General features: G+C 45.5%; 1 protein-coding gene and 1 long non-coding RNA gene across 20 annotated transcripts in view; one reads left to right on the top strand and one right to left on the bottom strand.

The window, feature by feature from the left end:
* LOC309623865 overlaps nt 1–26,269 on the top strand; it is a 543,116-nt gene that overhangs the window by 104,033 nt on the left and 412,814 nt on the right. The gene's annotated exons all lie outside the window — the stretch shown is intronic.
* The window catches only part of LOC309623853 (uncharacterized protein), a 166,966-nt gene that overhangs the window by 18,613 nt on the left and 122,084 nt on the right, over nt 1–26,269 (bottom strand). For 12 of the 19 annotated variants that reach the window (XR_014241671.1, XR_014241673.1, XR_014241674.1 and 9 more), the window contains 2 exons: nt 3,879–3,959; nt 4–3,768 (listed from right to left, as the gene is read on the bottom strand). Coding sequence is in view for 1 of the 19 variants with exons in the window: in XM_082381121.1 (XP_082237247.1) it covers nt 3,734–3,768; nt 3,879–3,959 (116 nt within the window). In the remaining 18 variants the exon portion in view is untranslated. Of the gene's footprint in view, nt 1–3; nt 3,791–3,878; nt 3,960–4,071; nt 4,127–26,269 lie in introns of those variants that run through there. The other 7 variants (XR_014241675.1, XR_014241677.1, XR_014241681.1 and 4 more) reach the window with 3 other exon arrangements.

The following is a 26,269-nucleotide window of genomic DNA, read 5'->3' as shown; positions in this document are numbered from 1 at the left end:
CACCTGTCACCTTCCTGAGGAAGAAACCTGCAGGCGTGGGGGCATCGTGGGAGGGCAGGGGAGGGACAACTGTTTTCTGAGCATGTCTGACCCCTGAGTGAGATGACCAGAGCCTCTCCACATGACCCGCTGAAGACACTCCGATGAGAAGGCAGCTTGGAGACCTCAATTCCTGAAAATGCTAGTCGAACCGCCTCTTAACTTGGCTAGTCACTCAAGCATAGAATTACTCAGAACATCTTCGCCCATTAAACTGCCCCCATTTTTTTTTTCTTTACAAAATCTGGCTGCTCTTCCCAAAATGTTTTGACTGGAAATTTTTGAAATGCCTGGAATATATTTATATGCAGTTCTTTGAAACAAGGGTGATTTCAACCACCGCTTTGCTCAGAGAGCTTGCCCTACTCTGCACTGCAGTGTGGAGCGAAGGCCTGGAGTCAGAGCCTCACAAGTCATAAAGCTCGAACTACAGTAACGCCATCCGGAGGCCAGAGACACAAAGCAAGCATGTCACTCACCTCTGACCAATGGCAGGGGCCTCCGGAGACTGGGTTCAATCTAAGAAAATAACCACTGAGGCAGAAGAGGTGAAAGGAGCTGCGTTTGGGGACAACTAAGAATCTATCCAATGAAAGTTCAGCATCATTCCATTGACAAGCATTTATTGAGCATCTATTATGTTGGAGATTCAACCAGAGAGCAAGAGAAGGTGTGCATAACCAGAGCCATGCTGGGTGGTAGAGAAGACCATGACTATATGGGGGCTGGAGAGCCCAGGTGCAAAGCAGAAAGGAGGTCAGTTTGGGCTGCAATTAATAACCAGGACAAACCCACTTTGCAGCCCAGTTCACAAGCCTCCCTTCCGGGGTCCTCACAGTGGCTATATGACAGCTTCCCACAATCCATTTTGCTCACCTGAGGTTATCACCTCCCTGAGAAACCTTCTGTCCTAACCACTCCAAGACATTCAGCATCCACACCCCTAACTCAGCAAACACCACTCTGGGTTCTTCCCAAGAATTCCGCCAGTTTGCCAGCTGCATGGACATCTGTGGGACCCTTTTAGAAAAGATGTCCCCAAATCTCTTGATCATGACACTATGTCCAATTGGCCCACTCTTCTCCACAGAGCAGGGAAGAGGCCAGCTTGCAAGAGGTGGTTTCGCTTAGCCCGGCCTCTCTACCACCTAAGATGTGAGCTGTGATTCTCTGGAGTCTGGGAAGGATGTATTTGGACTTCTTGGAACACAGCAGGCTCCCTGGCTTCTTGAACTTAATGAGGAGTGAGACGCTTTGCTTTGATCTCTGCCCCAAGCCATAGAAGATCAAAATACTCTGGATTTGTATTTACGTAGGTAGCTCCATTTTTAGGCAAAATTGCACAGAGGGACTTAACCAGTGTTGGCACTCCCCAGGTGTAGTATCCCTCCGCTGCCCACACCCAGCCTTGTAAGTCTGTGCCTTGGCTCTTCAGCCCCAAAGCAGGACATTAAAGGCTTACTGAGCTGCATCTTTAATAATATTTTTTTTAATGTTTAAGAACCGCCGTAAAAATCCATTGGATGGCATTTTTTTTTCCACTTTGGCAAAACTAGAGTCATAGTCTATGTTATTACAAACTCAACCACAAGAGAAGAAAGTCAGCCAGTCACAATTTAGAAAATCACATTCCATTAGCACTGGAAGGGCATAATAGCCGAGCAGAGATGTGTCCAGTCACATCTGTCTTTTTCCATAGACACTGCTCCCCCCAGGCCACTATTGAGCAATTTGTCCCCTTTCCAAGCAGGCTCTGCATGCTGGAGACTGACCTGAAGTGATTCTCTGTTTTCTCAAACCTACAGACAGAGAGGCCTTAGACTTAACATAATTTGAGAAACCCCAAAGGAAGACCCCTTGACACTCCCCCACCCTGCTCTGCCAATTTAGAGATTCATTGGAGGTTCTGTTAACTCCAAAAAATCCCTTACAAATGTAAGCTCTCCTGGAAGAGATAATGCATTAAAACACATAGCCATTCACACTTTAGTATGATGTTTTCTGATAATAGCTATTATTTATTGAGCATCTAATCTGGGCCAGGCGTTGAAGCAGGCCCTTTAGACAGTCACTTTATCAGATTTTGAAGGAATTAAACATTGTAAAATTTTGGTGAGGGAAAGTTTGGACATGTCTGATTAGCAAGTGGTTAGGATGGATGTGTTAAGTATATGGACATGATTGACACCACATAGAGAGATAGAAGGCCAAGGGGGAAGTCATGAACTCTAATGGAGAACTCAAGATAGGCTTCAGAGGTGATGTTTCAGTGGGATTTTGAAGGATGAGAAGCAGTTCATCAGGTAGCCAAGGTGAAGAAGGGAATTCTTGTAGAGGGAATAAACATGGGAAAGGGGTACAGGTATATAAAATAACGTTATGTCTCTCTATCTATCTATCTATCTATCTCTGTCTGAGTTCCAGCAGGAACACTCAAATAAGAGAATTCAAGAAGGATTTAGCAAACAGACTATTGACAAAAGTGTGGACAAGATACAGGAAAACCACAAAAGGTAGTGCGGGATTCCAGGTGCTGTACCACCCCTGGACCCAAAAGGATGAAGGAAGGCAGCAGTTACCCAGATGCAGAAAGAGAAAACTATGTAGAGAAGGCCACCTTAAGAGGATGCGAGACTTCTAAGTCACGCGGCCAGCCTGAGATGACCTCACAGCGGGGGAGCCAGAGGAATAAATCCCCCCACCTCTCTCTCCCCTTCCCCTACCCCCAGAGCTGCTGTGGGGCTCCCCATAGGCCCACACCAGCAGGAAGCCAGAGGGCGAGGCAGGGGAGCCTGGATGAGGCACCCCTAGTGGTCTGACTCCTGGGGCTCAGAGCTGGGCAGAGGAGGGCGCAGGGGGCTCTGGGGTGGGGACAACTAGAAAGCACCCAAAAGAATGTATGAGATGTGGCTGGAACATGGAGTATGGGGGGCGGAGGGGGGCGTGACAGAGGGACACGGAGCAGAAATGCGACTGCAATGGAGCTTGTCTGTCAGGCTAAGAGTGAACGGGAACCATGGACCTGACGTGGTCATAGAGACCCTGGCCACCGCTGGGCCCTGGGAACAGGCTTCCATCAGAAGGCACCTGGCAGCCAATGACTCCTGAGCTGAGCCAACACCTTCCTGAGCTTCCCAGGCTGCCCTCTGGAAGCGACCCCAACCAGCCTTGTCTCTTGGAGCCCGTGACACCGCAAACCAGAGCCTGGGAACACAGAGGGGTGCCGGCTGCCAGTGGCTACCGAGAGCGCAGCCCGTAACATCTTGGACCAGTTAAAACTAGTCTATCTCTTTTATTTATATTCCATTCCACCTTTTCCCCCTCCTCGTGTGGAAAGAGAGCCCGGGGATCAGGAGCTCTGAGGAGCAGTTTTCCCAGAAAGACAAGAAATGCCTGTCCACTCCCCGCAAGGGGCTGCTCCAGGCGGCCAGCCGGGAAGCCCGGTCAGTCCTGCCCTGTCAGGCCTCAGGAAACAGACAAGTGCCAGCCCCTCTCATCTGGGAAACATTAAAAGCAATCTCTAAAGTGATTCATTAAAAGTCCTCCAGTGGCAGAAGACCATCACCCAGATGTGAAAATAAACACAGAGGGAAATTCCAGCATCAGAATGGTTTCAAGTCTTTAAACAAATGCGTGGCTATTTCAGGGAAGGGAAGAGTCTTTTGACTGTCTTTCCAAGCCCCCAGAATCCGATTCAGACTCTCTCCATCCAGCAGGCCAGGCAAATTCCTACAATGCCAAACACAGAAAACTGTGAAAACACTCACTTGACTCCCTGGGGCCCTGCCCACTTGAAATTCCCAGCGTCCCACCAGCCAAGGCCAGTCGCCCAAGCTTACCAAGCTTCTGGCGGTGCAGCCTTCGGCTCAGCCTTTGTAAAGCGCCGGAAATTAAAGCCGAAGCAATTGGTCCATTCTGCCCTGAAAAAAAAATCAGCATAGAAAATAAATGGAGAGTAAATAAGTATCAGGCAAAACTGAGAGTGTGTATACACTGATAAAACATAGTAAAAACGAAAGAAAATAGGAGTACATTGGGGCACAGATCACATGTTATCATGTCTATTGTCTGGCAGAGTGAGTGGCACATGGTAGGTGTTACATGGTCGGTGTTTGATAAACATGTCAGGAAAGAGAGAAGGAGGGAAGGAGGGAAGGAAGGGGGGAGGGACGGAGGGAAGGAAGGAAGGAAGGAAGGGGGGAAGGAAGGAAGGAAGGGGGAAGGAAGGAAGGAAGGAAGGGGAGGGAGGGAGGGAAGGAAGGAGGAAGGGAGGGAGGGAGGGAGGGAAGGAGGGAAGGAAGGGGGAGGGAGGGAGGGAGGGAAGGAGGGAAGGAAGGAAGGAAGGAAGGAAAGGGGGAGAAAAGGGGGAGGGAGGGAGGGAAGGAAGGAAGGAAGAAAGGAAAGAAGGAAGGAAGGGGGGAAGGAAGGAAGGAAGGGGGGAAGGAAGGGGGGAGGGAGGGAGGGAAGGAGGGATGGAGGGAGGGAGGGAAGGAGGGAGGGAAAGAAGGAAGCCCACGTGCAAAGATAATTAAAGAGGTAATACTACAGTTTAAAAGTGTAACAGATTCAGCATTGTTTAATATTACACTTCATAATTCACATATATAATGTATATGTACCATACATAGCATGATAATACAACTTATAATTCTTAGTAATACAGGCAACAAAAGCAAAAATAGATAAGACTACATCAAACTTAAAAACATTTATACATCGAAGGATATAATCAACAGAGTTAAAAGGCAACCTAGGGATGGAAGAACATATTTGCAAATCATACATCTAATGAGAGTTAATACCCAGAATATATAAAGAACTCTTACAACTCAACAAAGACATCAAATAAGTTGATTAAAAGATGGGCAAAGGACTTGAATAGATATTCTGCAACAATATGCAAATGGAAAACAAGCACATGGAAAGATATTAACACCACTAATTATCAGAGAAATGCAAATCAAAATCATAAGATATCACCTCACACCCATGAGGATGGTATTATTTGTTAAAATAATATATGTGTATGTATAACTAAATCACTTTGCTGTACACCTGAAACGAACATAACATTGTTAATCAATTATACGCCAATATAAAATAAAAATTAAAAAAATAAAGCGTATACAAGCCATGTTTATCATTAAAAACAAAACAAAACCGAACCCTCCCTATTTCTTCCTCCAGCCTGGGGCAACCACCAGTCTCCTTTCTATCTCTAAGAATCTGACTACGCTAAGTGCCTCATATAGTGGAATCATACTGTATTTGCCCTTTTGTGTCTGGCTTATTTCACATAGCATAATGTCTTCAAGGTCCATCCATATTGTGGCATATATCAGAATGTCCTTCCCTTTTAAGGCTGAATAATATTCCATTGTATGTATATACCACATTTCGCTTATCCATTCGTCCATTGATAGACACTTGGGCTACTTCCACCTTTTGGCTAATGAGAATAATGCTGCTATGAACATGGCTGTGCAAGTAACTTTTGGAGTCCCAGCTTTTGATTCTTTGGGGTATATACCACTGGGATTTCTTTTTAGTGATGAAATTTCCCCTGAAAGCTGGAGGGTGGAGCGGGGAGAACCCAGCATTTGCTGAGACTGGGTAAATGATCTAGCTGTCAGATGGTGGAGAACATAGCAATTGTGAACTTACTCATATTCAGATTAGACTTCTAACTCTACCGTGAGTACAGACAACTATGAATCTGTGGAAACCCCACTCGTCATCACAGCCAGCTGCACATTCCCAGGGAAGATCAGTGCAAAGGGGAGAGTTTGGAAACCCGAGAGACCAGGGTTCAAATCTCAGGAGGAGCCCTTATTGGCTATATGGCTCGAGCAGGCCAGAGACCCAATACCCAAAACATGAAAGTGATAAAATGCTCTTCACATAGTTGACGTGAAGACTAGTGAGAAAGTATACACTGTGCTGGTGTGTCGTAAGCACTCAATAAACACTGTGTTTCCTCCACTCTGAGGTACCTCCCCTTTTTTTTCAATGTCACAAGCTACAATTACATTTCCTAATTCAGGGTGTGCTTTACGAGATACCAGCTTTATCATTGCCTGTGAATGGAGTGAACTCAGCCAAACTGCTCTGGAGAAATCACAGAATTTTCCCAAGAAGAAGCTGGTGTAAAAGACCCCAAGGTGAGAATACCCAGCACTCAGGGCTGGCATGTTCACCTGTCAAAGGTCCCTGTTCACCTCAGATGAAAGAAGAGTTTCCAAAGAGCAGGTCCTCGGCCAGTGCTATGTAGCAAAACTGTGAGTCACGTGGCTGAGGAACAGACCCAACAGTGGAGCAAAAGGCTTGAGGATGAAGGTTCTGGAATTAGCAGTACTGGGTGTGACCCTAAGAAAGTCACTTCATTTCTCCAAACCTCAGTTTCCTCATCTGTAAAATGGAGCCAATAATAGTATGCCTCCTAGGGTGGCTGTGAGGAGTAAGAGGTGGGTAGTGTTGTAACGTGCATGGCACAGAGCCCACACTGGGCAGCTGTGGAACCCAGATGAGATGAGCCAGGTCCCCTCTCCCCTCACTCCTCAGGCATTTCTGCAGGAAAGGGGGTTTAAATGGGAAGTGTGCTCTCTGCTCTGCCCCTTCTCCAAACTGTACCATCAGCACCCTCCACATTTTCTTTCATCACCCTTAAGCCCTTGATCATAAAGTTTACGAGAAGTAAACAGTAGCTCATCTACCCGTCCATCCATCCACCCACCCATCCATCCATCCATCCATCCATCCACTCATCCATCCATCCACCCATTCATCCATGTACTCGTCCAACATTGATTGAGTGCCTGCCCTATGCCAAGCCTGACATAGCCATTGGGAACCAAAAGATGAATAGAACAGGCGTCTTCTCTACAGGAAATCACAGTGGAAGTGGGGGAGGAAAAAAAGTAACGACAAGAACAGCAAACACTTATTTAGGGCTACATGCTAGGCGCGGCTTCAAGTGCCTTTGCATAATACATTTAATTCTCCCAACAGGCCTATGATTTTTAATAAAGCTGGTAAGTAGCAGAGCTGGAATTTGAACTTGAGCCCTCTGGCTGCAGAGTCCATGCTTCCAACTAGACTGAGAGTCAAAAAACTTTAACATCAGGTCTGGTACAGACACCAACACATCAGGACAAATGTCAGTGATTTTGCGATGCTCTCAAATGCCAGCCAAAAACCAGCCAGCCCTCCTTGAACCGCTTCTAACCTCCAGACTGTAGGACCCTAACACTAATGGAGTCTTGGGCAGAGGTCACGGGATCGGGCTTGGGGGTGTGAAGGAGGGTGTCCAACAGCTCCCCAGAATCAGCAGGCAGCCAAGTGCTTGTGGCGCTTGAACGCCCTGAAGGTTGATGAGTGGTGAACATGTAAATTACACTCCATCCCTCACGATTCACTGAGCGCTATTCTCACACACATCGGCTCATTTAACCTTCAAGAGAGCCCTGTGAAGGAGATCTAATTGCTGTCCCCACTTCACAAAGGAGCAACCTGAGGCTCAGTGTCCCCAAGCGGGGGACACCCAGCACACCTGTCGAAGGCCCTTGTTCAGCTCAGATGAAAGAATTATTTCCAAAAAGAACATCTTTGGCCCAATTCTACATGCTTGCCAAAAGCAAAGGAGTTGGACCTGCATTCAGTTTCTTTGCCTCCCACCAATAACCAGCCAGATGTCAGGGGGTCCCTTCCTTTATTCTCTGCCCTGCTGTCCCCTCCTCAAGGCGTCACTCTGACTGCACTTCTAAAACATCACCCCATCGCTCGCCACTGCCTGTCCCCGTTGCATTTTTCTTCAAGACACTATGGTTATCTGGTATCATAGTAGACTTATTTGCTTAGTGTTTGTTTCTCCCCAGCTAGACTGTAAGCTCCATGAGGGCAGGAAATTTGTCCATTTTACTCTTCACTGTATCCTCAACACCTAGAACACAACCTTAGTGCATTGAAGATGGTCAATGTGGTTTAGTTCAATGACTGAATAAACATATGAATGGAGGTGGGTTGGAGAATTACCCCTTGTCTAGGAAACCAGAACACAAGGGCCAGAAATTCACCTGAGCCCCCTGTCCCACCTCTGGGTCTAAGGTTCCCCCCACCCCAGACTTGGCCTCAGGGCTAATAGGAACACTTGGCCCCTTGTCCTCCCTCTCCCAGTCTTCTTCCCTTTCAAGGACACTCTCCTAGGTGTCATGCCCATAAGGGGCCCTTTTAGATGACACCCCACAGCCTCACTCCAGGTCTTTCTTGCTCACCCATTGCCTCACACATATGCATACTCCCCTATTTCCAAACCAAATCAGTACCAGACTCAGTTCATTTTGTCAAGTATCTTGAAATACTGTAAACTCATTCATGTGAAGGTATTGATGAATGATAACAGGTGTGATTTTTAAAGGGGGCCTTCTATTTGGATAGTATAATAACACACTAGAATGGATCATTATAGGAGTTTCCAGTATCCTGGAAACTTAATATGCCTCATCATATACAGAATATTACCTGAGGATGACATGCATTCATTCATTTCTTCATTTGGTATCCCAGCCAACATTTACTGAGTGCCTTGTACCTGCCAGGAAATGTCATGTGTGCTGAGAACACAACAGTGAGCGAGACAGTCGAGGTCCCTGATCTCAGAAAATCCACTGTGTAGCTGAGGAGACGGAGCTGTAAGCAAAGACCTTGCCAAGGAGTTTTCATTCTCATTCTTAGGATTATAATAAAGGGTGGAAACTCATGCAGGGATCAAGGCAGTCAGGAAGGCCTGCGGGGAAACTGCAGTCTCTGCTGGCCACTGATGGGTGACTGGGAGCTCGCCAGGCAGCAGAGGGCACGCAAGCACTCTGGTACCTGCAATTGTGCAGAGTCTGAAACGGCACAAGCAAGGCTGGCCCTGGGCCCACTCATTTCATGAGACCCTTAAAAGGGGCTGAAGCTCAGCACAGCCAAGGCATTTGTGCCAAGCAGTAGGTAAAAGCAACAGGGCAGGGTGTCCTTGGGACTGAGTAGATGGCAGCAGTTATGTCCCTCCCTTTGGAATGTTAGAAATAGAGTCTGTGTTCCTGGGGTTCTCGGTTCCCTGTGAAATTGCCCAAGTTGATGATCGTGACAACACAGGAGACAAATCGGCTGTCTCTGCACACCATCTGCAGTGTCTCCCTGACCCTGGCATATCCAAGGAGCTGTCTCAATATTCAGCTGCCCTTTCCCCTGCCTGTCAAGGGAAAGAAAGGCTTCAGCATTAACCGTGACAACAATGGGTAACCTGAGAGTTTTCTTTGACCTGCCACCTAAGGTAAGTGGCTTTTTGCAAAGATCCCAAGACTTTGCTTTTAATTCAGCTCAAACCCAAGTTTCCCTCCCAGGCACTATCTCCAATGTGCTGGGTTGCCCAGTGAAAAGAATCATAGCCCTTTCCTTTTCTGGCTTTCTCTGATGCAACAAGCCTCCAGCGACCGTCAGAAAAGAGGGCAAGTAACATCCGTGGTGGAGACAAGCCTATGAAATTAGTTCAAACATACAGCGAGGCACTGTACTTACTGCAGAGAGACACATGCTGTTCCGTGGACACAGGCCTATTCGTGAATCACCAGGCATAATGGGGCATTGTTGAAAGTGTTGGAAACATGAGAATTTCCTCACTGCCCAGCTTAGGTAATGTTGGAGTTACATTTGCCTCCAGAAATGAAGTCAGAGAGACTCGGCCCAACTCCCAATTGCCAGGCCCAAACCGTGGGGCCACCATGATTTTAGGCTGACTTGTGTTCATAGGAGTCACCCCAGGTTGTGTTTAAGGATCGACTTCTCATCTGCATACACAAGAGAAGTGAGTGCTTTGACAAAGGACGTGCACGGAATTCTGGCCAGAGGGTCCTAGGCCAGGGGGAAGGCTATTTTAAAGACACACACACACACCAGGGCTCTGTCCTATCAGATAGATTGGTGGGAAGAGGAAAAACTTGCCTATGATTTGGTGTGAGGAAGGGATATGGCAGGCATGCAGGCAACAATCTATCTAGAATAATATATCATAGCTCTCATTTCTTGAGTATATTATGGGCCAGGCACCGTTCAGTGCTGTATGTGTATGACTTCATTTCTTCCCACATCCCTAAGATCCAAGTGGGTCCTGCCAACCTCGTTCACAGAAGGAACTGAGAGGTGACAGAACACGCCTATGTCACAGAGCCAGTGATTCGCACACCTGGGATTTGAACTCAAGTCTGAGGGTTACTAGGGGTGGTGCCCTTTCTTAACCACTATACTATGCCACATGATGAAATTTAGGGGGAGGAAATTTGGTGGCTGAGTGTCATTTAATTGCTGGGAGAGTGGCATTTTCTTAGCCCTGGATAAGGGGTGGCACCGGGATCCAGTTGCACAGTCCCAGACCCTGAGCTCCTGTCTCCCATGATCCTTTGCACCTGTTTCTATCACAGCCCTGTCACACAGCTCAACACCAAGATGGCTTGTTAGAACACTGTCTCCCCACTAGATCCAAGTCCCCCAGAACAGGCACTCCATTGTATTCTCTGCATCTGCCACAACACCTGGAGCTGGGCTCACACTCCAAACATTTTTGTGGGTCCACATGAATGGATGAATAGAGGGTCACCCACATGCATGAATAATTCAGACAAACTGGGCTTGAGTCCAAGCTCAGTCACTGGCTGGCTGGGTGGCCTTGAGCATGTCACCAGGCTTCAGTTTTCTCATCTGTGCCATTGAGAGGTTCAATTACAACTGTATCTACAAAATGAGAGACAGATCCCACAGGTGGAATGCAAAAATGAAAGTTCTTTGTTTTTATTATTTTATTTAAATTGATATTTATTTTCTCCATAGAAAAATATAACTAGTTCTTCAAGCCTCTGAAGTTTTCTTTTAAAATAAGACTAAGTGAAAAAAAAAATAATAATAAGTAGATCATCTTAAGAGTCTATTCAATCTTGGACCCCATCCAGGTCTCTCTGTGTCATGTGCACACCACACCACTCTTTCCCATGTCTGCCCTCCAGCCCAAGGACCCTCCTGTGGTCTAGGGTGGAGAGAGGTCCTGAGGCTTTTCCTTGATCTTCATTCTAATCCTATGTTACAGAGAAATTGTGCCTGTTCCCCTCAGGCCCCTACTCTTGATTCACAAAGGCCCATTTTGGTTGTCTCACCACTGGACATGGATTCAGGCTGGAGAGCAAGTAGTTAAAATTGGGTTCGGGAAGCAGCCCACCCGAGCTTGAATCTCACCACATTCTAGCTATGTAACTCAGTCTGGTTTCTTAACCTGTCTGTGCTGAATCCCTTCCTCTGTAACCTGGAGGTCCTAGTGGCAGTTATCGTGTGAGGAGTCAATGAATTCACAGACATATGGCTCCCAGAACAGGGTTTGGCATGTGGAAAGCAAATAATTTTAAAATTTGTTTGGAAACACAAAAGGTCCCGAGTAGCCAAAACAATCTTGAGAAAGAAGAACAGAACTGGAAGAATCATGCTCCCTGACTTCAGACTATACTACAAAGCTACAGTCATCAAAACAGTATGGTAATGGCACAAAAAAACAGACAGATCAGTGAAACAGTATAGAAAGCCCAGAAATAAACCCACACACTTATGGTCAATTAATCTATGACAAAAGAGTCAAGAATATACAATGGAGAAAAGACAGTCTCTTCAATAAGTGGTGCTGGGAAAATTGGGCAGCTACATGTAAAAGAGTGAAAGTAGAACATTCTCTAACACCATACACAAAAATAAACTCAAAATGGATTAAAGACCTAAATGTAAGAACAAGTAACTATGAAATGCCTACAGGAAAACACAGGCGGAACATTCTTTGACATAAATAGCAGCAATATTTTTTTGGATCCGTCTCTTAAAGGAAATAAAAGAAAAAAATAAACAAATGGGACTGAATTAAACTTAAAAGCTTTGGGGTATTATTTCTTCCACTTTTTATTCTCACAGTTAAAACCCGGCTTCTCCTGAAGTGTGGCGGCCTCTGTCTGACCCAAGGAGAGGTCGCATATGAGAAAGTGGAAGGAAAGAGAAGCACAGAGGTGGCACCTGAAAGTCAGACTATCCTGACAGCCAGCATCCAACAGGGAGGAGCGGATGCCCATTCAGGACTCAGGGACGCAAGAGTCCCAGGGCAGGAGAAGCCCAGTGACTCAGCCCAGAACTCCCCAGCTCACATGGCCACAGAACTGGGTCAGCAAGTTCAACACGACCTTGTCACAGAGGTCCCAGCTGACATCTGAGACACTTTATGACCACCTCAAATGTCATTCCTCACATGTAAAATCAGGATGGTAATAATGTCACCCTTGAGGAGAGGTTGTGAGAATGAGCTGGATTAATACACATAAAGAGCTTAGAAGGGAGCCTACGTATCAACTTTCCCAAATGTTAGAGCTTATTGTTACCTCGGTTAATTCTTATTTTCTTCTTTGTGGCTTTCTGCATGTTCCTTTTTCCTATGATGGGTATGAATTACTTTTACAACTAGGAAAATATGGAAATAGGGAAAGGATCTGTTTTAAAGAAAAAAAAACAATGATTAAACATAGAATAGCAGTGTTGATGGCTGTGAGGAAGGGAGAGGCTATGTCTAGTTGGGGGTAATTCCGGGTGGGCCTCAGAGGCAGCAGCATTAGAGATGGGCTTTCAAGCATGGGTAGAATCTCATTTAGTGGTGAGGGGGCTCCCTGGTGCACCATTATGAGCCAAGGAACAGGGAAATTTGGTGCTAATGAAAAAGGTATGAGGAGAGAAAACCCAGCAATGCCAGTAGATGAGATGGGAAGAAGATCCTGTGAGGAGAATATTTTCCAGAATGCCTAGTTTCTGGGCAATAAGGAGGCCAGAGACATAAAGTGAGGACAGTCTTTAAAACAGAGACACCATTCTTTGTTACTGATCCAGGGTTAGAATTGTTGCTGGAAAACACAAACTGATCATTTACAAGAGAAGAAATAAAAAATGATCATTAAAACCATGGGGAAATTGTGATAAAGTATCCATAAAATAGGCCAATATACACAAGGAAGGTTAGAGGAAGAAAGAGAGGCAGAAAAAGGAAGGACGTGAAGATTATTTTCACACCTGCAGAAGTAATAGAATTAAATTCAATGCTTCCTGAGACAATATAGACTACCACATTCTCTTCAGTCTCACCTCCAAGGCCCTTCACTAAATGAGGTTCAGTGACCCCCCCACTCACCTCCCTGGGCCCTGGCAGCCCACTGCTCTCTGCTCTGCTGAGGGAGCCTTATATGGGTAGAGGATGAGGGTGTGTGTCCGGTCTTTATAGAAGCATCAGAAAATGAAATGAAAAGCCAAGCCAGCTGGCATGGGCAAGGAACTTTTGAGCAAACTTCTTCCAATCTTTTTTTAAGAGCTCCTCCAATTACACATAAGCAAATCAATAGACAGTGCTGCGGCACTTCAGCGTTGGGTAGGAATCCCACTTCTGCCACCTCAAAACAACTCCAGGCAAGGGGCCTTCCTCCTTGGGGCATGAGTTCCCTCATCCGTCCAGTAGAAGTGATGACACAGACCCTGCAATGTGGCTAGGAGCACGAGAGAGAGGAACGCATGGCCAAACTCTGGCCTTAATAAAGACCACCTTGTCAAACAGTCAGAGAGAAGGGGGAGCATGCACAAAAATGCGCAGTGGCTCCTCTTGGCTGGAGAGCAAAAGCTGGAACTGAGGCATGCTGCTGAAGTCCTTAATTCCTCTGATTCTCTGCTACCAAGTGCCCTGGCCAGGAACAAGCATTCAAGTTGTTAAAAGTCTCCTTTTCCTAAGATGCATAATAGGAATGGGTTGTTCAGTGCAGAACTGAGCATGCAGACTTATGGGGCTGGTGGCCCACAAGCAAACCTTAAGCAGTTTTTATGGTCATCTGTTGGTACTGGGCAAGAAGAGATTGAAGGCATCCAACTGCAGCTTTGAACTAAGATAGGGGCAAACATGCCTACTTCAGGGCAGCTAACAGGAGATTCAGGAGGCTTCTAATTCAATGGACTAATTCTACATGAAGCAGAGATTATTCAAGAAAATGCTGCTTATTATCCCAGACTGTTGAGAACATGCCCTGGTTCTCCCTGGCCCATCCTCCTCTTCCAGGTCACAAAATAAGCATAAGAGCCTGACATTTGAGGACTAGCCATTTGATTTGGGAACTAAAAGGCTGCTTCTACTGACTCAAATAAGGAGCCCCACTGTCTACGCTGCGTCCTTCTTGACTCAGTAACAACCAGGAAAATATTTCCTGCAATATGGTCTTTCTTTCACTCATCTTCCTGCCTAGAGTCACATACTGGGCAAGGCAGCCAGGAGTCAAGTTCTCCCTTCATTTCACCATGTAAAATGCTGCCAAAGTAGCACCAATATATTCCATGGTCTCTGCTTAATTCCATCTTCATTTAGCAAAATCCACTGGCACCGTCAGTCTGCTTTGAGACTCAGCAGGGCAGAGTAAATGAGCCACTTACACAAAACTAAGTTAAGATGACATTAGGTGGGAAGGGAATAAGGCCACTGCTGACAGTGACCAAGCACTGTGCTTGCCATAACCTATGAGACTAGTCCAAGGGTAGGGTGCTGAAGATACTAGCAGCTCAGGAAATTCAAGTTTAGGATAAGTAGTAGACAGCAGAGCTTGTCATAGCGAGCAGGTAGTATACACGGGAGACAGTCAATGCTTTCTAAATGTTTAAATAAATTCATAAAGGACAGATCCAGAAGGGATTGTGAAAGGAACCTAGAACAGGCAACATGTTTATGACTCAGAAGAACAACTAAAGCAGATGGGCTTCTCTCTCCCCTGCAAGAACAATATTGCCATGGCAAGGTTAGGAAGCATTCCTAACCCTGAACTTCACAATAATTAAATCATAAATATGACTCTGAGTACGTCAGGAGAGCAAAGATAGCGCAACCATAAACCTTTATAATATTTTACCGTGCTAAGAATTTACGTGGCCTGCCTGGTAAATGGGCATTGCTTCATCAATCACATTAATTATATGAAAGGTCCCGTCTTACTATAAAGTACAAGGCAACTGCACCACCAACTTGACTTCAAGCCGATGTGTCAGCTATAATACACATTAAATTAGCACCAATTTGACTTGCCTTCTTAAAATGTGAGAGATATGGGAAGAATGATTTCAACAATCTTGGCCTCTTTTGAGGCCCTGACAGTACAAGAAAAACTAAATAGATGCCCTGGTTTTCTTTTGAGAAGCTATCCAGCAGCAGGGAGGGACCTTCAGCATCAATCCCCTGCCTCAGAGCCCTGCTCCCACTTTTAAGTGGTCTGAGAGTCCCGACCCTAGTGGTGGGGGGCATGCCAGCAGCAGTGACTCTCTTCCCCCTTAGAAATCTCCTTGCTATTCCCCAGCTTTAGCTTGGATGTTTCAAATGCTGGAGCACTCGCTACAAGGCAGCTCCTTACCTCAAGGAAGATACCTAGTTCCCCCAAGTTCTAATTCTGCTTTCCTGGAGATAAGGAAATAAAGTTAATCTTCCTTTTATAGACCAGGTTCTGCCAGTTAAAAGGTTGTTAGCTTCAAGAAAAAGAAAACCCAGCTCAAAGGGGATGAAACAATAAGGAGATTTATAGACTTATCTGAAAGACAGCCCCAAATTAGGGTGGGCTTGCTGCGTGGAAGGGCAACTGATCTAGCAGCCCGGCCATCTCCCAAGGCTGGTTGCCCTTGTGGTCACAGGATGGCCGCCAATAACCAGCAAGACTACCTGCTTTCTGCCTACTGTTGGGGGGGCGGGGTGGACAGAGAGAGGGACCCTTCCTGAACCACCTCATTAAAGTTCAGAATGACTTTCCTAGACACCCCTACTAAATCCTTCCACCTTCCATCTCATTGGCCTGAAATGTCTTCGATCGGCCCATCTCTGAACCAGTCACAGAGGCAAAGGGATGGGACTTTCCTGATTGGCTTAGCTATGGATCAACCAGGGCCCATCCAAGCTGTGGGTCAATCTGCCAACCCCCCACTGCTGTTACATAGTGGGAGAAGGGTACATGGATGTTGGAGGGGCAACCACCGTGTGTATTTCATGGTCCTTCTCCTTTCCTGCTTAGAAAGCCCAGCCCCTTCCCCTGATCCTCCAAAGGCCGGATCCCTGGGCCTTTTCTGGATAGCCTGCCCTCCCCAGCACTCAGCACTTAGGGAGCTAATCTATGTCGGGGAGCCCTGTGTTGATATACTGGGTGTCTAGGAACTCTCGCTAAGCCCAACCTGTGGCTTTTACAACCATGTCATGCTAGGAGCTTATACTGGACAAATCACCATGAGCTTCAGTGCAAGCCGGATTTGGATTCCTGCTCTACCACTTACTGGATGAGTAACCCTGAGCAGCTTATTTCACCGCTTCATCCATGGTTTTCTCATCTGTAAAATGGGAATAATAATAATACCTATTATACTGGGTTATTTTGAATAAATTAAAGCCTTCACTGCGTGGTGCACAGTAAGTTCCTCATAGATCTTGGTATTATTATTATTAAATGATAACAATACATTGGTTATCTCCCACCTGGTACCAGTATCAGCCTCCAATTGTACAGGAAAGTAAAGGCTTTCTGCTTCTTCACTCACACCGGATCCAGAAATGTGATCCTTTCCCTCTGTGGGCGCTCAGTTGTGCAGAAAGCCCTGCATTCGCTACGGGAGAAACTCGCTCTCTGCCCTCCCGGAGCCCTCACCGACCTCCCTCCACCTGCTCTGTTGCTGTTCCCCTGCCCCCTGCCCCCCAGACCCTTGCTATGTAAGAGAACTAAGCAGAACAGCTCTGTCACAAGAGAAATACGCATTTACAGTAACTGCGTGTCTTTTTTCTGCAGTTTCAGTTGATACTCTGGGCCTCCAGTTACTCAAATGTAACAAACCAACTTCTGCATTACAAAAGTTAATTATAAGAAAAAATATCAGAGCAGCTGGGAAGATGATTTCAGTAGCAACCATTCATCTGGTAAAATACTCAGCTTACTCCAGGAGCTAAAAAGAAAAGTAACTTTCACACTATGTTTCTTTGCAAGTGTTTCTATTATGAGCTCCTCACACCAGCATTGGGAAGTCATGCAAATAATTACCCATATTGATATTCTTAAGCAGCTTGAAGAAATTTGCCAAAGCAGGAATGAGAAGGAAAACTGACTGTCCAGCTACTGTTTCCTCCTTGGAGTGAAAAGCAGTAAAGGAGTAACTCATGTTCCAGATCTTAATACTTCCTTCCCTCCCAGGCTGAGAATTCCGATTGTTCGAGAACTTTCTTGAGCTCCCACCCTGCAATCTGTCCAGCACTCTGTTGTTTTGGCTTGGTCCCCTGGGCTCCGTCCATTTGCCCCGATTTGATTTCATTCTGCTTAGCCCTCTGGATAGGCACCTTAGCCAGACTGGCCGCCTGGCTGTCAGGGTGGCTCTTCCAATTCACTTTCGGCCCCAGGCCCTGCAGCCATCTGGTCGGGTCTCTCCTGGCCCTGCGCTCAGCCGGACCCTTGTCCCGATGACCTGATATCTCCCTTGTCCAGCAGGGGAGTCCAGACAGGTAATAGGGAGACCATCCTCTTACACACTCTGTGGAACAATACTTGAGTGGGTTCAGGGTACATATCTCAACCTTGATTTTGATCTCAAGGAGGAAACTCAAGTTCTTGCACAAAGCATCTCCCTTATCTGAAAGACTGGATGAATCACGAAGCTGTTTCTGTGTGAGAAGCCTGATATGGATGAGGTCTCACAAAGAAAACACGTGGCGGATTGGATGGCTGTTCCCATTTCTTCTCTCTTCCCTCTGCCACATGGCCTTGCAGAGCAGGGAATGCAGAGGCTGCACTCCCACTGCACCGACACTGGGCTTGGTTTGCTTTGCTTTGGCCAAAGGAATATTAGCAGACGTGATGTGAACTCTTCCAGGCTCACACAGTTTTGCATGTCCTTGACGCTTGCATGATCCTCCACGAGAAAGGTAGGCCCCAAGTAGCCACCAGTCCAAAGAGACTTGGACCCAACCTGCAGCTCAGAGCCAAGCCCGACCAGTCCCAACCAGGACACAGTCAACCCCAGGTCCGTGAGCAAGAAAATAAATGTTTGTAGTTGTTTGTACACAGCAAAACGCAAAGCAGAACTGCCATTGCCCAGAAACACCATTACTGGCATCCTGACCACGAGGCTCCTGATTGCCCCAAATCAAGACATGGCTGCAATCAACAAAATGAAAAGGCAACCAATAGAATCGGAGGAAATATTTGCAAACCACGTATCTGATAAGGGGTTAATATCCAAACTATGCAAGGAAATCATACAATTCGATACCAAAACTAAAAACAAATAACCCAATTTAAAAATGGACCAAGGACCTGAACAGATATTTTCCCAAAGAAGACATTCAAATGGCCGACAGGCACATGAAAAGATGCTCATCACTGGTCACCAGGGAAATGCAAATCAAAACCACAGTGAGATATCACCTCACACCTGTTAGAATGGCCATCATCAAAAAGACAAGAGATGACAAATCCTGGAGAGGGGGTGGAGAAATGGGAACCCTCCTACACTGTTGATGGGAATGTAAATTGGTGCAGCCACTATGGAAAACAGCATGAAGGTTCCTCAAAAAAATTAAAAATAGAGCTACCATATGATCCAGCAATCCCACTTCTGAGTATATATCCAAAAGAAATGAAACACTATCTCAAAGAAATATCTGCACCCCCATATTCAGTGCAGCATTATTTACAATAGCCAAGAACTGGAAACAACCTATGTGTCCATCAACAGATGAATAGATAAATAAAATGTTTTATATATATATATATACACACATATGTATGTATATATGTGTGTATATGTATTGTATATTATTAATATTATAATAATATTAATATTATTCAGCTTTAAAAATAGAAGGCAATCCTGCCTTTTGAAACAACATGGGTGAACCTTGAGGGCATTATGCTAAGAGAAATAAGTCAGCCAGAGAAAGACAAATACTGTATGATATCACTTATATGTGCAATCTAAGAAAACCAAACTCATAGAAACAGAGAACAGGGTCAAAGGGATGGGGGGCAGGGACGTGGAATGGGTGAAGGTGGTTGAAGGGTACAGATTTCCGGTTATAAGATGAATAAGTTCTAGGGATCTTGCATACAGCATGGTGGCTATAGTTAAAATACTATTATATTATATATTTGAAAGTTGCTAAGAGACTAGATTTTAAAAGTTCTCACCACACACACACCCACACACACACACACACACACACACAAATTGTGCCTATATGCAGTGATGGATGTGTTAACTAACCGTATTGTGGTAATCACTTCACCATATATACATATATCCTATCATTACATTGTATATCTCAAACTTACACAGTGTTATATGTCAGTTATATCTCAACAAAGCCAGGAGAAAATTAAAGGATGATAAATATTTTTTAAAAAGATGCAACTACAAGCCTTGCAGAAGAGAAGAGAGAAGAGCGGCCACTCCATCAATAGCCCCCAGCACTCTGCAGTGATGATGGACCAAGAAAATCAAAAGAATCCTGGATGGAACCTGGCTTCTGCCTTTCTTCACATGCCCCATGTGGTGAATGATTGTGTTTGCCTGCCCCACATCCCCTTCTCCTTCCTCTGGCACCAGGCCCAGATGCCCTGTGGGGAGCTGCTGTACCTTTACTATCAGCCCTGTGGTGTAGGAAGGCTCCCCTGCTCTCTGACTCCAGGTGTGGGTTCATGGTCCTAGCATAGCCATTCAGCATATTCCATTATCCTGGCCACAGTGAGTGGGTCAAGGATGGGCACATAACCCAGGCCAGACCCAAAACAGGCAATCAGGGGGCTTTTGCAGGAAGCATTAGGGAGGAGAATCTCTCTTTCTGGTAAGATTTGAGCCTGGAGCTGCTGGAGCACCACACACAGACAGATTGCCCAAGAATGAAGCAAACACAAAGGAAAACCAGGGCTGAAAGATGGAAAGAGACAGATGTAGAAATACTTTGTGTGAGCACCTGGATCCAGCTGTGCCTGAAGTCAAACTATCCTGAGTATCTCAGATATATGAGCCCATAAATTTCTTTTTGTTTCTTCAGCCAGTGGAGTTGGGTTCTTTCCCTCCCCCACGGACAGGGTCTTAATTGAGACACTCCCTTTGTTAGCTGCCCTGTGCAGTTGCTTCTCTCCATCCTTTTATCTTCAACGTCTAAATTTAATGTGAAGAAAAGGCATAGAATTTTCATGCTCCTCCACTGGAATTTCTGTTGTTGGCCTCCATCATTGTTGAGCTGGTGACTCCAAACATTTGAGCGTGGCAAAGTCCATCATTGTTGGTCAGGAATACTGCATAGCATGTATTTATTTATGCATGTATTTATTATTTTCTCAGCAAGTGGTTAACCCTTCATTTTTTTCTTGGAGAAAAAAAAATTGAGCATGTCACCACCTCATTTCCCCACCTCCCCCAGGATTCAGGGATATGACAGAGCTGAATTGGATATTTCTGAACTTTAGAGTTAAAAACAAACCAAACCATCCCCCCTTCCAAAACAACAAAGAACTATTTTGTCACAGAGGGTCCTTTCCCCTTAAAGGCATTCCAGAGCAATGCCACAAATGCATGCATCAGGCCAAATGCCATCGGCTGCTGATTGAGGGCCATGTGAAGAACGTCTTCCCCTTCCGGCCACCCCCCAACCCAGCTGTCAGGGCTCCCCACTTGGAGTCCTCGAGTTCCTGAAATGATACGGGCAGTGCAGATGTCACAGGGCTCATGGAAGGCATGAGCGTGGCCTTGGCCCTTGAGTGCTCCCCTGCTCAGCTGTCACAGCTGATTGGGCTACTGACCCAACCAAGGGCTCCCTCGGAGAGCTTTCAAGACAAGACCCACTTTCCCCTGCAGTCAAGCTCCTGATGTGCCAGGCTTGTGGCTCTCTGGACTGCCAGTAGTAACCTCTCTGAAGTCACAGCCTTTACTGTCATTTCTTTTTTTTTTTTAATTCTTTTTAAAATTGTGATAAAATACCCATAACATAAAATTTACCATGTTAACCACTTTTAAGTGTACGTAGAGCTCAGTAGTTCGAAGTGTATTCACATTGTTGTGTAATCAGTCTCATGCTTTTATCTTGCAAAACTGAAATTCTGTACCCATTAAGCAATCATTCCTCCCCCACCCCCAGCCGCTGGCAACCACCATTCTACTTTCTGTTTCTATGAACTTGACTACTTTAGGCACTTCATATAAGTGGAATTATACAGTATTTGTCTGTTTGTGACTGGTCTATTTCACTTAGCATCATGTCCTCAAGGTTCAACCATGTTGTAGCATGTGTCAGAATTTCCATCTTTTTAAATGCAATATAATATTCCGTTTTATGTATATACTACATTTTTTTTTTTCTTTTTTGGCCGCACGGCATGCAGGATCTTAGTTCCCTGACCAGGGATTGAACCTGTGCCCCCTGCAGTGGAAGCAGAGTCTTAACCACTGGACCGCCAGGGAAGTCCCTATACTACATTTTCTTTATATATTCATCTATTGATGGACATTTAGGTTACTTCCATATCATGGCTTTTGTGAATAGTGCTGCGGTGAACATGAAGGTGCTAATAACTCTTTGTTAGTTTTTTTGGATGCATACTGAGAAGCGTGATTGCTGGATCCTATGGTAATTCTATTTTTAAATTTTTGAGGAATTGCCATACTATTTTCCACAGCAGCTATATCATTTTACATTCCCCAGCAATGCTCAAGTGTCCCAATTTCTCCACATCCTCATTAACACTTGTTGTTTTCCAGGTTTTGTTTGTTTATTTATCTGTTTGTTTTTTATAGTCTCCATCCTGATGGATGTGAGATGATATCTCATTGCAGTTTTCATTTTAACTGTTATTCTTGTTGTAGTGGCCAATGCTGCAACATTCTCCTGTCTGTTTTCTTTTCTTTCTTTCTTTTTTTTTAATGTCTCAGAAGTGGGTTAATTTCACTTTAAAGTTCAGTGCCTAACCAACTTGCTACTGTCTTCTAAGATAGAGATTCTGCTGCAAAATCACAGGGGCCTGGAGCTCCTAAGTGATTAGCGCCATCCTCCCCTCTACGGAAGAGGAAACAGAGGCTCCCAGAGGGATCCTGCCGTGATTAAGAAATCCAAGATGGGCAAATCCAGAGGGAAAAGCTGGCGCTGCCACTCACGAGCTGCAGGACTGCAGGATGCTGCTTCGCTTCTCTGAACCTTGTTGGGGTTCTTTTCTGCAAAATGAGAATAGGAACAGTATCTGTTTCACAGGGTTGCTGGGAGAGTTCAGCTAGATAACACATGCCAGTGCCAAACGCAGTGCCTGGCACACAGTCAGTGCTCAATAGATGCTAGTGGCTGTTGCGGATATTGCTGTATTATTCTTATTAAATAACTTGCCCAGGTCCTGGGACCAGTGAATCAGGTTTCCTGATTCCCAGTTGATGTTCCTGCTGTGATGACTCATGACCCCACCTTCCTCTGTGGACATGTTCACTTAAACAGCCCTGTGTCCGTTACGTGACTGCAAATGATTGCCATGATTCTAAAATGTACACTGAACCCAATCCCTCAATGGTACACCCCATCAATGCCATGCAGGAGGACAGGGGACAGCTGTGGCAAGCCCCTGCTGGTTGTCACTGCAAATTCTCAACAGTCCAAGGTAGCAGAAGGCAAGGGCCAAATGACAGAGAGGGGGCACGGGAAGTGCTCAAGGGATGGGGTCTTCAAGACCTTTGACCTCAAAGAAGTTCACATGAACTGATCTGACGCTATTCCTAAGTCATCGGGGAGCTGCTTTATCTTTGTCTCAATTCCATCATGCTTGTGTCTGATACTTCACACTTTACAAAGATTTCCTCATTCAATAAATAGTTCTTGAGAACCTACTCTGATCACGAAAGATGATGTGTAAGGTGCTGGGACACACTGAAGAGCAACATCAGAGGGTCTGGGGAGCGAGACAGACATTCAGAAAATTGCACAGAGCGATGGACAAGGAAGGGAGGAGAGGCAGTGATGGGTGAGCTACGCCTTCAGACAAATGGAGCTAAGTCCTGCTGGGCACGCTTCAGAAGCCATGTGCAACATCCTCAGACTAGGTCCATTGGAAGACGGGGAGGCTGGAGCATTTACCCATTTGCTCTCATCCCCAACTGGTTGAGGTTTTCCCCTAGAGGCATCAACACCCCCCAGAGAGAGCCCCCCGGGTAGCTGGAGGTGGGAATCTGTCAGTGTGCTGGATACTGTCGACCTCAGCTGCAGGTGAACTCAGATAGCCACGTGGCTGTAAAACAAGTGTCAACAGCATCTGCTATAGAATCTGTCACCACCCACCATGAGATTATGGAGTGACTTCTAAAATAAGTGTCCTTATTGGTCAGGGAGAGGACTTGTGCAAACAAGTCACTGGGACTCAGGAAACATAGATTCTGTGACAGCCACAAATACATGCAGAAATACTACCAAGAGCTCAGGCTGTGGAAGACTCTGATTCACTCACTCAACAGATATCTACTGAACACCAACTATATGCCAGGCACTGTGCTAGGCTCTGGAATAGAGCAGTGGACAAAGCAGACATGGTCTCTGACTTCAAAGGGCTCACAGGCTAGCGGATGAGACCAGCATTCAACAAGCACACAATGAAATAAGTAACACTTGTGGCAACTGGTTTAAAAGTGCAAACCTTCTGCCTGCAGATTCAATGGGGAGGAATGCATTTTCTGCAGAGGAAGACCATCTGAGAAAGTCCAGGAATCTATAGCCTTTGACAAAGCTGTAAAAGTCACCGTGCATGGTCCCAGGATATAATGAAGACAGAGTAGATTAGTCTCACGGACTGAATGTGTGTGTCCCCCCAAAATCTATATGTTGAGTCTCTAATGAGATGGCATTCAGAGGTGGAGCCTTTGTGAAGCAATTAGGTTTAAATGAGGCCATGGGAGTGGGACCCCTGTGATGGGATTTGTGCCCTTATAAGAAGAGAGACACCAGAGCTCTCTTTCTCTGCCATGTGAGGGCACAGCAAGAAGGTAGCCATCTGCAAGCCAGGAAGAGAGCCCTCACCAAGAACTGAAACTGCCAACACCTTGATCTTGGACTTCCCAGCCTCCAGAACTGCAAGATATAAATGTCCGTTGTTTAAGCCACTCAGTCTGTGGTATTTTGTTACACCAGCCCAAACAGACTAAGACAATGGTGTTAGAAGTGGTTCTGAGCACGACCAGGGTACTCCTTCACAGAGAAGCTCCCTCATCCATGCAAAGAGTGGTACAATAGGATATAGGGGCCTTCCTACTAGTCAGACAGAACAAGAGTATCTCCCTAAAACTGGGCTTCTATAAGGAAGGGTCAATATGGTTCCATCAGAGATCTGGTCATTGAAATGACTGTTCCAGAAAGCAAGAAATACAACCAACACCCTAAGGATGGTGGATTGCCAAGAGAGAAAAGTCTGGGCTCCTTGATGACATTGTTGAGCCCTTGTGCTAGCTTTGGAAACTCACCTCCAAACTTCTTGTTATGTGAGCTAATTAAAAGTCTTATACTGCTTGATCCACTGTAAATCAGGTCTGCTATTACTTGAAGCCAAAAGCATCCCTCACTGACATAACATACCATTTTTCTCAATACCCTTCATGAGAACTGTTCTTCTTCCCATGAAATAGTTAAGGAAACTGATACCCAGAGAAGTGAACTGATGTGTCTAAGGTCACACAACTAACGGAGCTGGAATTAGAACTCAGAGCTTCTCTGAATCCATGCTAGTACAAGATGCTACAGTGAATATAAGCCCTGTTTGTCCCCCATGGAGTCTCTACCACATGCTGTCACCTTACAGAGCTGTTTTTAGTCTCCAAATGCCATGAGGCACTGCATCACCAGCTGCTGCCTCCTCACTCAGTGCCATTGACATGACGTGTCAGCACAGTGGCCTTTGCTGTTGTGCGTGACCAGAGGTCCCATGGGCATTTTGCATCCTTGCCTTGACAGTTTGTACTGTTCACTCCCTTCTTGGGACATTCTTTTCTACCAGCTCCCCTAGAACTCCATTATGTCAGCACATACACACATTCTTGCAATATTTAAAATACTGGTTATGAAAATTATGGAATGACCTTAAAACATTATATGTTAAGTGGAAAAGCAGAATACAAATTGCATGCACAGAGCTATGAAAAAAAAAATACACAAGCACATAGAAAATGAAAGCAAAAACACAAGACTGATTGCTGCGATTGTGGTGGTGTGGTATGATTGTGGGTGATTTGTTTCTTCTTTTTTGATTTTCCAAATTTTCTGTTATGTACTTACAATGAAAAAGTAGGTTAAAATGGTTTTTTAAAATATGTCATTGTTTATCTGGCCCCTCTCCTTCGAGGCAGCAGAGCAGAGAACGCTAGTTAAAAATATGAGCTCTGGAGCTTCACTGCCTGGGTTCAAATCTCAGTCCCACCCTTTAATAGCTGCATGACTCTCAGAGAGTTCCTTAACTATTCTGTGTCTCAGTTTCCTCATCTGTAAAATGGGGCTAATAAGAGCACTTGTCTCATAGGGTGGTTTTGAGGATTAAGTAAGGTAACATTTGTAAAGTCCTTAGAACTGTACCTAGTATACACTGTAAGTGCTATGTAAATGTGTGTTAACTACAAGCCATTTTGTCGTGCCTTCTCCACTGGGGAGCGTCTTGGAAGGGACTGTGATGTAGAAGCAGGACAAACCTCATGTTGTTCAGAGGGACCCAACTGGTAGAAGTTTCAGAGAGATGGATTTGTGCTCAAAATAATAAAGAGCTATCTCATAACAAGCAGGCTGGAGGTGAACACCTTAGCAATTCAGCACTGAATACGCTCTGATGCTTTATGGCTCAAGAAGTATCCATACATATGGCCACCTGAGAATTAAGTGCAGGGAAGATGAGCAAATCTCCCCCAGTGCAGAAAGGCCCTGAACAAGTCTTCCTTTGCTTAAATAGGATGAAGTCCTCTAGTGGCCAGGAGGTGACATTACAACTCCTTATCTGAGTCCCAGCATAGGATGCCCAACGGTTGCTGGCGACCCTTAGCTGGGTTTGGCTTTACCAAGCATATCAAGAGAGAATGCAAGGCTCCTTCTCTCCCCTTGCAGTGGCCGGAAGAGCCAAAACACATTTCTTAAGATAGA

This window comes from Balaenoptera borealis (assembly GCF_965194805.1).
Source record: "Balaenoptera borealis genome assembly, chromosome: 2".
Taxonomy (NCBI): Eukaryota; Metazoa; Chordata; class Mammalia; order Artiodactyla; family Balaenopteridae; genus Balaenoptera; species Balaenoptera borealis.
The sequence above is the reverse complement of the archived record's forward strand: the minus strand, read 5'-3'. Positions and strand labels throughout refer to the sequence as shown.